The sequence below is a fragment of the Engystomops pustulosus genome, chromosome 11 (assembly GCF_040894005.1).
Source record: "Engystomops pustulosus chromosome 11, aEngPut4.maternal, whole genome shotgun sequence".
In the NCBI taxonomy this organism is placed as follows: Eukaryota; Metazoa; Chordata; class Amphibia; order Anura; family Leptodactylidae; genus Engystomops; species Engystomops pustulosus.
The window spans coordinates 87,600,893-87,618,403 of NC_092421.1; the positions used below are offsets into that span (position 1 = coordinate 87,600,893).

The 17,511-nt window shown below is 44.3% G+C and overlaps 2 protein-coding genes across 4 annotated transcripts in view; one reads left to right on the forward strand and one right to left on the reverse strand.

The window, feature by feature from the left end:
* Positions 1 to 17,511, reverse strand: part of GOLGA7B (golgin A7 family member B) — a 303,843-nt gene that overhangs the window by 149,392 nt on the left and 136,940 nt on the right. The gene's annotated exons all lie outside the window — the stretch shown is intronic.
* The window catches only part of SFRP5 (secreted frizzled related protein 5), a 73,227-nt gene continuing 60,413 nt past the window's right edge, over positions 4,698 to 17,511 (forward strand). Inside the window, exon 1 of the mRNA XM_072130937.1 lies at positions 4,698 to 5,620. Coding sequence (XP_071987038.1) covers positions 5,113 to 5,620 — 508 coding nt within the window. The 5' untranslated portion in view covers positions 4,698 to 5,112. The remainder of the gene's footprint in view (positions 5,621 to 17,511) is intronic.

The window sequence follows — 17,511 nt, forward strand, 5'->3', positions numbered from 1 at the left end:
AGCTGGATTAGTTTGGAGGGGAGGAGACTGAGACAGGCACACAGTCTGCTACAGCTGCCCCCACCCTAGACTCGCCACACGTTTCTGGCAGAGGGCCAAGTAATCTGAAAAAACTTTAATACAGTACTGAAATGATTCAGACTGCTGACACAGGCATTTTTAAAATCAGCATAGCAGAGGCTATTGGAACCTGTCATCCGCTAAAAATGACAATCCTGGTGACAGGTTTGCTTTAACAATCATCATCTTTCTGGTTCCTGGTCATGTGATGTCACACAGGTGCACGGCTCATGTGACATGGCACCTATATATAACAGCTCACCTGTGTGACATCACATGGCCAGGGATATAATGAGCCGTGCACCTGTGTGATATCACATGACCAGTGAGCCGTGCACCTGTGTGACATCCCATGGCCAGGGATATAATGAGCCGTGCACCTGTGTGACATCACATGACCAGGGATATAACGAGCTGTGCACCTGTGTGAAATCACATGTCCAGGGATATAACGAGCCGTGCACCTGTGTGACATCACATGACCAGGGATATAATGAGTCATGCACCTGTGTGACATCACATGACCAGGGATATATGAGCCGTGCACCTGTGTGACATCACATGACCAGGGATATAACGAGCTGTGCACCTGTGTGAAATCACATGACCAGGGATATAACGAGCCGTGCACCTGTGTGACATCACATGACCAGGGATATAATAAGTCATGCACCTGTGTGACATCACGTGACCAGGGATATAATGAGCCGGGCACCTGTGTGACATCACATGACCAGGGAAATAATGAGCTGTGCACCTGTGTGACATCACGTGACCAGGGATATAATGAGCCATGCACCTGTGTGAAATCACATGACCAGGAATATAACGATCCATGCACCTGTGTGACATTACATGACCAGGGATATAATGAGTCATGCACCTGTGTGACATCACGTGACCAGGGATATAATGAGTCATGCACCTGTGTGACATTACATGACCAGGGAAATAATGAGCCGTGCACCTGTCTGACATCACATGACCAGGGATATAACGAGCTGTGCACCTGTGTGAAATCACATGACCAGGGATATAACGAGCCGTGCACCTGTGTGACATCACATGACCAGGGATATAATGAGTCATGCACCTGTGTGACATCACATGACCAGGGATATATGAGCCGTGCACCTGTGTGACATCACATGACCAGGGATATAACGAGCTGTGCACCTGTGTGAAATCACATGACCAGGGATATAACGAGCCGTGCACCTGTGTGACATCACATGACCAGGGATATAATGAGTCATGCACCTGTGTGACATCACGTGACCAGGGATATAATGAGCCGGGCACCTGTGTGACATCACATGACCAGGGAAATAATGAGCTGTGCACCTGTGTGACATCACGTGACCAGGGATATAATGAGCCATGCACCTGTGTGACATCACATGACCAGGGATATAACGAGCCGTGCACCTGTGTGAAATCACATGACCAGGAATATAACGAGCCGTGCACCTGTGTGACATCACATGACCAGGGATATAATGAGTCATGCACCTGTGTGACATCACTTGACCAGGGATATAATGAGTCATGCACCTGTGTGACATCACATGACCAGGGAAATAATGAGCCGTGCACCTGTCTGACATCACATGACCAGGGATATAATGAGCCGTACACCTGTGTAACATCACATGACCAGGGATATATGAGCCATGCACCTGTGTGACATCACGTGACCAGGGATATAATGAGCAGTGCACCTGCGTGACATCACATGACCAGGGATATATGAGCCATGCACCTGTGTGACATCACGTGACCAGGGATATAATGAGCAGTGCACCTGCGTGACATCACATGACCAGGGATATAATGAGCCATGCACCTTTGTGACATCACATGACCAGGGATATATGAGCCATGCACCTGTGTGACATCACGTGACCAGGGATATAATGAGCCGTGCACCTGTGTGACATCACATGACCAGGGATATAACAAGATGTGCACCTGTGTGACATCACGTGACCAGGGATATAATGAGCCGTGCACCTGTGTGACATCACGTGACCAGGGATATAATGAGCCGTGCACCTGTGTAACATCACATGACCAGGAATATAACGAGCTGTGCACCTGTGTGACATCACATGACCAGGGATATAACGAGCCGTGCACCTGTGTGACATCACATGAACAGGGATATAACGAGCCGTGCACCTGTGTGACATCACATGAACAGGAATATAATGAGCTGTGCACCTGTGTGACATCACATGACCAGGGATATAACAAGCCGTGCACCTGTGTGACATCACATGACCAGGGATCAGTTTTAAACCAAAGGAAATTAGCAATGAAGCTTTCTATAGAAAGACAGCAAGCAGAGATGTAGAAACCCGCTTGGAATTGATACAAAAATGGGAAAATTCTCTGTATTACACAAACAATATCAATTATTTGCTGAATGTGGACAACCCCTTTAAGTGCAAAAAATGTGCATGAAAATTGAAGAAAATTTGGTGGTGTGACCTTTATGCACATTATAGGGGCAGAATGTTTCCATAATTCTAGTGGATGTGATGTATCGGACGTATATGGTAAAATTGCTTACAGTGCACTTCCATATTACACAAGAGAGGGTTCACCTGGGGTAATCCGCGCTCTCCGGGTTACACTAAGTCTTGCTGCAATCTCCCGGACGCTAATAGATGATTAAGTATCTGAGTTATTTCATTTGCACAGTCAATATCAGTGCGGAGGATTGTTTATATTCCAGGAATCTCCGGTAACCAGAACACAAGGCGTCTTGTCATGTCGGCCATTACCGTGTGAGCCGCATCACAGCAGGAGGCCTGGTAAACATTCAGCACTTTAATCAATCCACAGGACGAGTAACATGAGCCTGAAGATACACGGCCCGAGCTCTCTGCGCTGCACCAACACTTCACACGGGTCCTTCCATCTGAAGTGGCTGATGTCTCCATGAACACCTGTCCATAGGTTGTACATGGTATTGCAGATTATATGGACATGCCCTCTAAGTCCTTGTCGTGGGTGTGCTCTGATTGTTCTACTGTCTTCCAATATTTCAACACATATATAGTGTATGGTGCCCAGTCACCGCTCCATCATGCAACTTTTACCGGTGCCAAAAAAATCCAAAAAGTTGAGCTGTACTTAAGCTTTGAGAGATAATATGGTCCACCTGCTCGGACATCAGTCATCAAAACTTCGAATAGAGGTGGATTGGGCATGGACTCAAAAAGGAGAAATCCCAATGAGCCGGTAATTGCTGAGGCTGAGAAGCCCATGAGTATTTGGTGGCCCATTGGTGACTTAATGTGATGCCCCCAAAGCAATGATTCTGCTGTCCCCAATCCTTCTGACCAGAGCTAACAGAAGAATAGAAGATCCAGCAGTAAGTGGCACCAGACCCCTCACACAACCCAGACCCAGAACATGGCTGACACTTTGGGGGTCATTTCCTAAGGGCCCAATTCGCGTTTTCCCAACGTGTTACCCGAATATTTCCGATTTGCGCCGATTTCCCCTGAATTCCTCGGAAAAAACGCTGCATTTAAAAAAAAAATGTTGCTCAGCCCGAGCCGGTGAACTCCAGCGCGTTCCGATGCTTTTCAGCGCAGCAGCGCCACCTGGTGGACGGCAGAGGAACTACCTTAATAAATCCCGGCCGGACCCGAATCCAGAGCAGAGAACGCGCCGCTGGATCGCGAATGGACCGGGTAAGTAAATCTGCCCCTGTGTGATACTACCCAAGATAGTCCACCAGAGATGAAGCCACGCTTTCCATTACCTCTACACAGTGGTTACCAGATCGGGTGCGCTCATGGAGACATAACCTGTGGCAATAATTTTCAGCCCCACTAGATTATTTGTTGACCCTGTGCACTAGTGATGGTCCCACCTGTAGATAATGTCTACCCAAACATATCACCACTTAATAAAAAATCTGCCCCAGACTGGGAACCTGACATCAGCCGTTAAGTGTTAATGAAGAGTTTTCATGGACCTATGGCTGAAAGTACAACCTACCTGTCCTAAAGACTCTGAATGCAAAGTCAAGGCCAAGCTATGGTCTCATGGATGGAGAGGGATCAGTAGAGCAGGACCCCCCACTCCAATTGATGGACTTTATCCTTCCATGGTGACTCATACACATGTTCACCTCTTGACGTAATTTTTTTGGGGCCATGAAAGATGGGGTTGTCCCATATTTCCTCTTCTGAGAAGTTTGGACCTGTATAAGACTTCCATTCCTAATCACTGAGGGAGAAAGCAGCTCATGGGCCAGTAGATTCTGCTCTGCTGGAGTCTACGGATACTTCAGACCCAAGATGCAAAAATCAGTTGTAAGGAAAAAAGTTTTGTAAAATGTAGAAAATCCTGTTGTCACTGAGACAGAAATTACTTTTTTATGGAGCTACAATGATAAAATATACAGTTCCAACTTACATACAAATTCAACTTAAGAACAAACCGAAAGAACCTTATATGTAACCCAGGAACTGCCTGCAAATAGAATAGGGTTAAATCCTTCTAAGGACTTATAGGAACCTGCCTACAGGTGAAAGTCACCCTAGGAACTGTAAAGCCTCCAGTTACAGGAGATCCTATCACTCCTGAGCAGCTCCACAGAAGGAGAAGCTTGTGGGACTCTCACATCTTACACAGGGTCCAGGCAGGAGGCGGAGGCTCGGCCACTGTAGACGGGCTGCTGGCTAATCCTTCAGGGCTCACTTAAAAGATTAGAGGTGGGTGGTGCTAAGATTCCCTGGACTGGGTAAGGATTTTGGAAGCAGGCAAACAAGCGCAGACTTTTAATTCACTTCTTGTGCAGCCTACAAGCTGCGGCTGTCTCCCACCCTCGCTCTCTACTTGTAGCTGCAGAGAACCTGGCAGGAGGGAAAGTGACAGATTAAGGCAAGAAAGACCCGGAAAAGTGTTTCCGAAAGAAGAAGAACTTTTCTCCCAATTAGTTTGATGCACTTTTAATAGAAGTTGAGAAGAACAATTTTGGACAATTCATGAAGAAGGAGTGAAGGACATTTGGCCACTTCTGGTGCAGTCATGAAGTTCCATTGGGATGTGGTGGCCCTTCTCAACTTTGGGTTCATCCTCTGGGGTTCTGCTGAAGAATATGATTATTACAGCTGGCAGTCAGACAATTTCCAGAACGGACGCTTCTATACCAAGCAGAGCAAATGTGTGGACATTCCCCAAGATCTTCACCTTTGCCATAATGTTGGCTATAAGAAGATGAGGTTACCTAACTTACTGGACCATGAAACCATGCCCGAAGTAAAGCAACAAGCCAGCAGTTGGGTTCCCTTGTTGGCCAAGAGATGTCATCGAGACACCCAACTCTTTTTGTGCTCTCTGTTTGCACCAATTTGCTTGGAGAGACCCATTTACCCATGTCGGTCGCTATGTGAGGTGGTGCGGGATAGTTGTGCACCAGTCATGGAGTCGTATGGTTTTCCTTGGCCGGAGATGCTGAACTGCAATAAGTTTCCTCTGGACAATGACCTCTGTATCACTGTGCAATATGGCACCAAGCAAGTGACCCAACCATCAGGTAAATCCTTTATATCCTTCCTATGTTACATTAGTGAGGACAACCATTGGCCCTAAACTTCTCCATCTCTTCAACATCCCATAGGGCCAATGTCAGAAACTGTCAGATACAAAACAAGGGCACGTGAAACATCTATGTGAGGGTTAGCATCCCATCCATAACATTATACAACCTGAATCCAAGGATTTGTTGGGGTTTTTTTGGGAGGGTCTGTTATTTCTTCTGGCAAACCAAGATATATTTGCCACCAAAAATGTTGAATTTTTTCAATATAAATCCTCATGGAGGTTCTGAAGTCCAATATGACCAAAGCTTTATTCTCTATTTCGGGGCCTCCTATAATATCAAACATTCATTCTATACAAGATTAGATCTCCTGATGACTCGTCACTAAGAGTGGACCCATAGAGACTCTAGCCCGTTATACAGGCAGTCCCTGGGTTACATACAAGATTGGTTCTGTAGGTTTGTTCTTAAGTTGAATTTGTATGTAAGTTGGGACTATATATTTTTTTAATTGTAGCTCCAGCCAATTTTTTTTGGTCTCTGAGACAATTGGATTTTAAAAATGTTCGGTTGTCATCAGAACCAGGAATAACAATAAAGCTTCACTGCAGACACCTGTGATAACTGTTACAGCTGATCATTGTAGCCTAAGGATAAAGTACAGGAAATTACCAACATCCAGAGATCTGTTTGTAACTAGGGGTCGTCTGTAAGTCGGGGGTTCTTAAGTAGGGGACCGCCTGTATATATATATTACCTTTCCTTATCTTACATTTGTACATATTTAAGGAGGTCACTGTCCATGTAGTCAGTATCGGATATGTTGTAAATCGTTTCTATTTGGCAATGGAAACTTGTTCATAGCTCAAGTTACCAACGTGTTTTTGGAATGAAAAAAAACTGAAATGATTCTACCCATAATTCTCATGACTACGTCCCCTGTGCCAAGTATGAATGAGAATAATAAGAGAGATTGCAGTGATAAGCAGGTATCGGGGACCACGGAGCCAATTTTTGGTAACAAAAATCAAGGCGTGAGATGAGGTCTTGATAGTCCAAAATGCTAAAAATGTTTGTGGGATTCTATAGGAATCTTCCACCTCTTGCCATAGAAGTCGTCTACAACCTATGGCTCCTCGATTTTGTAAATTTCAGAACATCTGGGAAGATGTTTGTTTTTGAGCTTCGGCAAACTGGCCGAAGAAGAACCAACAGTTCTACCGATTGGGCCTAAAAGTTGGCCGCCAAGAATTGCTGTGTCTAAAAGTGACCGAAATGATACCACGGCCCACTGGGAAACTGCTCCATAAGCATCGAGTCCTCATCTCTTATATCCTAAAATGGGCTAAATTGGGCAATGCAAAATTTTTACAAAACTTGGAAACATTTTGAATACAAAATGAACTTGGGAAGTCGTTGTTTTTGGAAAATATTTCAAATTAGTTTTTTGGGTTTTTTTAAACCAAAAAGTGTATTTTCTATTACCGTATATACTCGAGTATAAGCCGACCCAAGTATAAGCCGAGGCCCCTAATTTTACCACAAAAACCTGGTAAAACCTATATATTTTTTACTCGAGTATAAGCCGAGATTGGCTTTTTCAGCACATTTTTTTGTGCTGAAAAACTAGGCTTATACTCGAGTATATAAGGTAAGTTTTTCCAACTTTTTAGGATTTTTTTGTTTTTTTTCTAAACTACATTGTTATTAAGTTTTTTCAACTTAATTTTTTTTTGTTTTTTCTGAAACTGCTTTATTAAGTTTTTTTCAACTTTTTTTTTCTTAAACTGCTTTGTTATTAAGTTTTTTCAACTTTATTTTTTTTTGTTTTTTCTTAAACTGCTTTGTTATTAAGTTTTTTCAACTTTTTTTTTTCTTAAACTGCTTTGTTAAGTTTTTTCAACTTTTATTTTTTTTCTTAAACTGCTTTGTTATTAAGTTTTTTCAATTTTTTTTTCTTTTTTGTTTTTTCATAAACTGCCTTATCATTACGTTGTTTTCAACTTACTTATAGAAGGGATCACATACAGTTAAAAATTTCCTTTAAAAAAAAAAAACCGAAAAAGCTGCATTCCTGAGCTGGTATTATTGGCTGGACAGATAAGAAGGCAGACAGCTCTCGGGAGACTATATTCTGGGAGTACAATATATTAGAGTTTTTACGGATTAAGAAAATTGAGTCAAACATTTTTAACATTTACAATCCCTCTGGTGACTTTATAAACCCCCGTAAGGTTAGACACATCGGAGAAAGATAAATAAATATATATACAAAAACATTTTAAAAATTTTTTGAAAACAGTCAATTTCAAAATTCACTGTTAGGAACAATGTATCAAAGGGAAATGATGTAGATATTGACTTAAAAAAGTTTAATCCCCCCCCTCCCTCCCCCACCCTCAAACTCAGTGTGAACCATAACGATAGGTGGCAAAGGGCATTTTAGGTGGAATTTTTTGGGTAAGTCATATATCTGGTTTTATTTGACATAAAAACTTGAATTTTTATAAACATGCAGGCAGTCCCCCGGGTTACGTACGCGATAGGTTCCATAGGTTTGTTCTTAACTTGAATTTGTATGTAAGTCGAAACTGTATACAGGCAGTCCCCCGGTTACGCACAAGATAGGTTCCATAGGTTTGTTCTTAAGTTGAATTTGTATGTAAGTCGGAACTGTATATTTTATCATTGTAGATCCAGGCAAACTTTTTTTTTGCCCCAGTGACAATCGGAGTTTCAAAATTTTTTGCTGTAGTTGGACCAAAAATTATTAATAAATCTTCATTACAGACTCCTTACAGCTGATCATTGCAGCCTGGGACTATAGTAACATCCAGAGAGGTCACCAGAGGTCACAGGGGTCAGAGGGGTCTGTCTGTAACTAGGGGTCGTCTGTAAGTCGGGTGTCCTTAAGTAAGGGACCGCCTGTACTGCACCTGATTTTTATGCTTTTAACTTCTTACAATTGGATTTCAAAGTTTTATGTGGATTTTTTTCCATTGCTTTTTTTTTTAGAATTTTTGTCATTTTTTGTTTCTATTCCATTGTTATAAAAACGTTTAACAACATTTCTTTACATCACGGAAATATCTAAAACTTTCAGTTGCAAAACATCTTCCCTGGTTAAACAAAAGGTATTTTTGGACGTTCTATGTCATAGATTGATGTGTGTCTACAACTCGTACAGCCCATGTGTGCTGGCTGAGAGTGCATGTACCTGGGTGGAGGCTGAGGTGAAAATATCCACCAATCCCAACACAGCCTGACCTTATCTTTAAATCAATGTGTCGAAAATGTGACATATTGTAAAGCTAAAGTATAAGATAATTCACTATAAGAATAAAAGGAGTTAACGGTTAATTGATTCTTTAATGTATGGGGTGGGGGGGTGATCAAGAGTGAGAAACAAAGAAAAAAAATAAGAAAAATTTAAAATTAAAGTGTGAGAATTAAAACAACAAAATGTAATATACAATAGAAAAAAAGAAAATTCATTTAAAATAAACATAACAGACACAACAATAGGTCCTCCAGCAGGTCCTCCAAAGATAATTGGGCCCTGTCTACTCATTCTACCTCTTCCTACAGCCCCAAGTAGCGAAGTAAGTATCAAAATATGACTGAAAACAGCAGCTTTTCAGTTGCTTGGAACTGCAGGAAGATTCTTCCTGTCTTGTCTGGTGCTGGGGCGATGCTCCGGGTGCCCACAGAAAGGGCTCGGAGTGCCACCTCTGGCACCCGTGCCATAGGTTCGCCACCACTGCCCTAGAACAACAGACAGTGGAGGCCGGAGAGACGTACAAGCAATGGATTCCTATTGATGCAAATGTTGCCTTCCCACAATCCTGTGTGTAGCCGCATGTCAATGAGAGAATGATCCAATGTAGAGATGAGACAACTCACCTTCATATTAGAAGTAATGATTTACTCTTGATACATAGGATTGCTGATACACACACACTCAGCTCTGCTACATTTACATATGATAGATACTAACACACTCAGCTCTGCTACATCTACACATGATAGAAACACACTCAGCCCTGCTACATTTACATATGACAGATACAAACACAATCAGCCCTGCTACATTAACATATGATAGATACACACTCAGCTCTGCTACATCTACATATGACAGATACAAACACACTCAGCCCTGCTACATTTACATATGATAGATACAAACACACTCGGCTCTGCTACATCTACATATGACAGATACTAACACACTCAGCCCTGCTACATTTACATATGATAGATACAAACACACTCAGCTCTGCTACATCTACACATGATAGATACAAACACACTCAGCCCTGCTACATCTACATATGACAGATACAAACACACTCAGCACTGCTACATCTATATATGATAGATACAAACACACTCAGCCCTGCTACATTTACATATGATAGATACAAACACACTCAGCTCTGCTACATCTACACATGATAGATACAAACACACTCAGCCCTGCTACATCTACATATGACAGATACAAACACACTCAGCACTGCTACATCTATATATGATAGATACAGACGCACTCAGCTCTGCTACATCTACATATGATAAATACAAACACACTCATCACTACTACATCTACATATGATAGATACAAACGCACTCGGCCCTGCTACATCTACATAGGATAGATACTAACACACTCAGCTCTGCTACATCTACATATGACAGATACAAACACACTCAGCCCTGCTACATTTACATATGATAGATACAAACACACTCAGCTCTGCTACATCTACACATGATAGATACAAACACACTCAGCCCTGCTACATCTACATATGACAGATACAAACACACTCAGCACTGCTACATCTATATATGATAGATACAGACGCACTCAGCTCTGCTACATCTACATATGATAAATACAAACACACTCATCACTACTACATCTACATATGATAGATACAAACGCACTCGGCCCTGCTACATCTACATAGGATAGATACTAACACACTCAGCTCTGCTACATCTACATATGATAAATACAAACACACTCATCACTACTACATCTACATATGATAGATACAAACGCACTCGGCCCTGCTACATCTACATAGGATAGATACTAACACACTCAGCTCTGCTACATCTACATATGATAGATACAAACACACTCATCTCTACTACATCTACATATGATATATACAAACACACTCAGCCCTGCTACATTTACATATGATAGATACTAACACACTCAGCTCTGCTACATCTACACATGATAGATACAAACACACTCAGCTCTACTACATCTACATATCACAGATACAAACACACTCAGCTCTGCTACATCTACATATGATAAATACAAACACACTCAGCCCTGCTACATCTACACATGATAGATACACACTCAGCTCTGCTACATCTACATATGAGAGATACAAACACACTCAGCTCTGCTACATCTACACATGATAGATGCTAACACACTCAGCACTGCTACATCTACACATGATAGATACAGACACACTCATCTCTACTACACCTACACATGATAGATACAGACACACTCAGCTCTGCTACATCTACACATGATAGATACAGACACACTCAGCTCTGCTACACCTACACATGATAGATACAGACACACTCAGCTTTACTACATCTACACATGATAGATACAGACACACTCAGCTCTGCTACATCTACATATCACAGATACAAACACACTCAACCCTGCTACATCTACAAATGATAGATACTAACACATTCAGCTCTGCTACATCTACACATGATAGATACAAGCACACTCAGTCCTGCTACATCTACATATGATAGATAACACACTCAGCACTGCTACATCTACAAATGATAGATACTAACACATTCAGCCCTGCTACATCTACACATGATAGATACAAACACACTCAGTCCTGCTAAATTTACATATGATAGATAACACACTCAGCTCTGCTACATCTACATATGATAGATAACACACTCAGCTTTGCTACATCTACATATGATAGATAACACACTCAGCTCTGCTACATCTACATATGATAATGACATCTCTGACCCTGGGGCAGATGATCCTCTTTTCCTTCCACTTTGTGCTGATCTGCCGATGACATGACTGCCTTGGAGTGATCCAAGATCAGACGTCTGATACAGATGCAGCAGAGCTGAGTGTACAGATGTAGCAGTGCTGAGCGTACAGATGTAGCAGGGATGAGTGTACAGATGTAGCAGGGGTGAGTGTACAGAAGTAGCAGAGCTGAGCGTACAGATGTAGCAGTGCTGAGCGTACAGATGTAGCAGGGATGAGTGTACAGAAGTAGCAGAGCTGAGTGTACAGATGTAGCAGTGCTGAGCGTACAGATGTAGCAGGGGTGAGTGTACAGATGTAGCAGTGCTGAGCGTACAGATGTAGCAGGGATGAGTGTACAGAAGTAGCAGAGCTGAGTGTACAGATGTAGCAGGGGTGAGTGTACAGAAGTAGCAGAGCTGAGCGTACAGATGTAGCAGTGCTAAGCGTACAGATGTAGCAGGGATGAGTGTACAGAAGTAGCAGAGCTGAGTGTACAGAAGTAGCAGAGCTGAGTGTACAGATGTAGCAGTGCTGAGCGTACAGATGTAGCAGGGGTGAGTGTACAGAAGTAGTAGAGCTGAGCGTACAGATGTAGCAGTGCTGAGCATACAGATGTAGCAGTGATGAGTGTACAGAAGTAGCAGTGCTGAGTGTACAGATGTAGCAGGGATGAGTGTACAGATGTAGCAGGGATGAGTGTCCAGAAGTAGCAGAGCTAAGTGTACAGATGTAGCAGAGCTGAGTGTACAGATGTAGCAGGGATGAGTGTACAGATGTAGCAGGGATGAGTGTACAGAAGTAGCAGAGCTGAGTGTACAGATGTAGCAGAGCTGAGTGTACAGATGTAGCAGGGATGAGTGTACAGAAGTAGCAGAGCTGAGTGTACAGATGTAGCAGTGCTGAGCGTACAGATGTAGCAGAGCTGAGTGTACAGATGTAGCAGAGCTGAGTGTTCAGAAGTAGCAGAGCTGAGTGTACAGATGTAGCAGGGCTGAGTGTACAGATGTAGCAGTGCTGAGCGTACAGATGTAGGAGAGCTGAGTGTACAGATGTAGCAGTGCTGAGCGTACAGAAGTAGTACAGCTGAGTGTACAGTTGTAGCAGAGCTGAGTGTTCAGAAGTAGCAGAGCTGAGCGTACAGATGTAGCAGAGCTGAGTGTACAGAAGTAGAAGAGCTGAGCGTACAGATGTAGCAGAGCTGGGCGTACAGATGTAGCAGAGTGGAGTGTACAGAAGTAGCAGAGCTGAGTGTACAGATGCAGCAGGGCTGACTGTACAGAAGTAGCAGAGCTGAGTGTACAGATGTAGCAGAGATGAGTGTACAGACGTAGTAGAGCTGAGTGTACAGATGTAGCAGAGCTGACTGTACAGAAGTAGCAGAGCTGAGTGTACAGATGTAGCAGAGCTGAGTGTACAGATGTAGTAGAGCTGAGTGTACAGAAGTAGCAGGGCTGAGTGTACAGATGTAGCAGAGCTGAGCGTACAGATGTAGCAGGCTGAGCGTACAGAAGTAGTAGAGCTGAGTGTACAGATGTAGCAGAGCTGAGTGTACAGAAGTAGAAGAGTGGAGTGTACAGATGTAGCAGTGATGAGTGTACAGAAGTAGCAGAGCTGAGTGTACAGAAGTAGCAGTGCTGAGTGTACAGAAGTAGCAGTGCTGAGTGGACAGATGTAGCAGAGCTGACTGTACAGATGTAGCAGTGGTGAGTGTACAGAAGTAGCAAAGCTGAGTGTACAAATGTAGCAGAGCTGAGTGTACAGATTTAGCAGAGCTGAGTGTACAGTTGTAGCAGAGCTGAGTGTACAGATGTAGCAGGGATGAGTGTACAGAAGTAGCAGGGCTGAGTGTACAGATGTAGCAGAGCTGAGTGTTCAGAAGTAGCAGAGCTGAGTGTACGGATGTAGCAGGGATGAGTGTACGGATGTAGCAGTGCTGAGCGTACAGATGTAGCAGGGATGAGTGTACAGATGTAGCAGGGATGAGTGTACAGAAGTAGCAGAGCTGAGTGTACAGATGTAGCAGGGATGAGTGTACAGAAGTAGCAGAGCTGAGTGTACAGATGTAGCAGTGCTGAGCGTACAGATGTAGCAGAGCTGAGTGTTCAGAAGTAGCAGAGCTGAGCGTACAGATGTAGCAGAGCTGAGTGTACAGAAGTAGAAGAGCTGAGCATACAGATGTAGCAGTGCTGAGCGTACAGATGTAGAAGAGTGGAGTGTACAGAAGTAGCAGAGCTGAGTGTACAGATGTAGCAGAGCTGAGTGTACAGATGCAGCAGAGCTGACTGTACAGATGTAGCAGAGCTGAGCGTACAGATGCAGCAGAGCTGACTGTACAGAAGTAGCAGGGCTGAGTGTACAGATGTAGCAGAGCTGAGTGTACAGATGTAGCAGGGCTGAGTGTACAGATGTAGTAGAGCTGAGTGTACAGAAGTAGCAGGGCTGAGTGTACAGATGTAGCAGAGCTGAGCGTACAGATGTAGCAGGCTGAGCGTACAGAAGTAGTAGAGCTGAGTGTACAGATGTAGCAGAGCTGAGTGTACAGAAGTAGAAGAGTGGAGTGTACAGATGTAGCAGTGATGAGTGTACAGAAGTAGCAGAGCTGAGTGTACAGAAGTAGCAGAGCTGAGCGTACAGATGTAGCAGAGCTGAGTGTACAGAAGTAGCAGTGCTGAGTGGACAGATGTAGCAGAGCTGACTGTACAGATGTAGCAGTGGTGAGTGTACAGAAGTAGCAGGGCTGAGTGTACAGATGTAGCAGAGCTGAGCGTACAGATGTAGCAGAGCTGAGTGTACAGAAGTAGCAGAGCTGAGTGTACAGATGTAGCAGTGGTGAGTGTACAGAAGTAGCAGGGCTGAGTGTACAGATGTAGCAGTGCTGAGCGTACAGAAGTAGCAGAGCTGAGTGTACAGAAGTAGCAGAGCTGAGCGTACAGATGTAGCAGAGCTGAGTGTACAGAAGTAGCAGTGGTGAGTGGACAGATGTAGCAGAGCTGACTGTACAGATGTAGCAGTGGTGAGTGTACAGAAGTAGCAGGGCTGAGTGTACAGAAGTAGCAGTGGTGAGTGTACAGATATAGCAGAGCTGAGCGTACAGATGTAGCAGAGCTGAGTGTCCAGAAGTAGCAGAGCTGAGTGTACAGAAGTAGCAGAGCTGACTGTACAGATGTAGCAGAGCTGAGTGTACAGAAGTAGCAGTGCTGAGTGGACAGATGTAGCAGGGCTGACTGTACAGATGTAGCAGTGGTGAGTGTACAGAAGTAGCAGGGCTGAGTGTACAGATGTAGCAGAGCTGAGCGTACAGATGTAGCAGAGCTGAGTGTACAGAAGTAGCAGTGGTGAGTGTACAGAAGTAGCAGGGCTGAGTGTACAGATATAGCAGAGCTGAGCGTACAGATGTAGCAGAGCCGAGTGTCCAGAAGTAGCAGAGCTGAGTGTACAGATGTAGCAGGGCTGAGTGTACAGATGTAGCAGTGCTGAGCGTACAGATGTAGGAGAGCTGAGTGTACAGATGTAGCAGTGCTGAGCGTACAGAAGTAGTACAGCTGAGTGTACAGTTGTAGCAGAGCTGAGTGTTCAGAAGTAGCAGAGCTGAGCGTACAGATGTAGCAGAGCTGGGCGTACAGATGTAGCAGAGTGGAGTGTACAGAAGTAGCAGAGCTGAGTGTACAGATGCAGCAGAGCTGACTGTACAGAAGTAGCAGAGCTGAGTGTACAGATGTAGCAGAGATGAGTGTACAGACGTAGTAGAGCTGAGTGTACAGATGTAGCAGAGCTGACTGTACAGAAGTAGCAGAGCTGAGTGTACAGATGTAGCAGAGCTGAGTGTACAGATGTAGTAGAGCTGAGTGTACAGAAGTAGCAGGGCTGAGTGTACAGATGTAGCAGAGCTGAGCGTACAGATGTAGCAGGCTGAGCGTACAGAAGTAGTAGAGCTGAGTGTACAGATGTAGCAGAGCTGAGTGTACAGAAGTAGAAGAGTGGAGTGTACAGATGTAGCAGTGATGAGTGTACAGAAGTAGCAGAGCTGAGTGTACAGAAGTAGCAGTGCTGAGTGTACAGAAGTAGCAGTGCTGAGTGGACAGATGTAGCAGAGCTGACTGTACAGATGTAGCAGTGGTGAGTGTACAGAAGTAGCAAAGCTGAGTGTACAGATGTAGCAGAGCTGAGTGTACAGATTTAGCAGAGCTGAGTGTACAGTTGTAGCAGAGCTGAGTGTACAGATGTAGCAGGGATGAGTGTACAGAAGTAGCAGGGCTGAGTGTACAGATGTAGCAGAGCTGAGTGTTCAGAAGTAGCAGAGCTGAGTGTACGGATGTAGCAGGGATGAGTGTACGGATGTAGCAGTGCTGAGCGTACAGATGTAGCAGGGATGAGTGTACAGATGTAGCAGGGATGAGTGTACAGAAGTAGCAGAGCTGAGTGTACAGATGTAGCAGTGCTGAGCGTACAGATGTAGCAGAGCTGAGTGTACAGATGTAGCAGAGCTGAGCGTACAGATGTAGGAGAGCTGAGTGTACAGATGTAGCAGAGCTGAGTGTTCAGAAGTAGCAGAGCTGAGCATTAGAGATGAGCGAGTATACTCGTCCGAGCTTGATGCTCGCTCGAGTATTAAGGTACTCGAAACGGCTCGTTGCTCGGACGAGTATTTCCCCTGCTCGAGATCGAGCATTTAATTAAACAAACACAGTGAAGAACAATGAAGAATAGAATAAAAACAGTGAACACAGTGAACACAGGATCATTTAAGTGAAGAACACAGTGAAGAATAGATTACAGATGTTCGGCACATCTGCTTACTTGTCGGAAGATACACGCGGAACGGCAGCAGGGAGACATCGCACAGCAGGGAGACATCTGGCGCAGCAGAGACACATCTGGCGCAGCAGAGACACATCTGGCGCAGCAGAGACACATCTGGCGCAGCAGAGACACATCGGGCGCAGCAGGAAGACATCGCGCGCAGCAGGGAGACATCGCACGCAGCAGGGAGACATCGCACGCAGCAGGGAGACATCGGGCACCAGGGAGACATCGGGCAGCAGGCAGACATCGGGGAGACTTCAGTGGAAGAAGAGAAGCGGATCCCGGGACAGCGTATCTCCTCTCCCGACAAGTAAGCAGATGTGCCGAACATCTGCAATCTATTCTTCACTGCGTTTTTCACTTAAATGATCCTGTGTTCACTGTTTTTATTCTATTCCTCACTGTTCTTCACATCTGCTAACTTGTCGGGAGATAATATACGCGCGGAACAGTGAAGAATAGATCGCAGATGTTTGCATACATCTGATCACTTATCAGAAGACATTCTTTTTCAATTAAATAACACATTTTATTCCCGAACCATGGTCCCTTTGAAAAATGCTCGAGTCTCCCATTGACTTCAATGGAGCTCGTTATTCGAGACGAGCACTCGAGCATCTGGAAAAGTTCGTCTCGAATAACGAGCACCCGAGCATTTTAGTGCTCGCTCATCTCTACTGAGCATACAGATGTAGCAGTGCTGAGCGTACAGATGTAGCAGAGTGGAGTGTACAGAAGTAGCAGAGCTGAGTGTACAGATGTAGCAGAGCTGAGTGTACAGATGCAGCAGAGCTGACTGTACAGATGTAGCAGAGCTGAGCGTACAGATGCAGCAGAGCTGACTGTACAGAAGTAGCAGGGCTGAGTGTACAGATGTAGCAGAGCTGAGTGTACAGATGTAGCAGGGCTGAGTGTACAGATGTAGTAGAGCTGAGTGTACAGAAGTAGCAGGGCTGAGTGTACAGATGTAGCAGAGCTGAGCGTACAGATGTAGCAGGCTGAGCGTACAGAA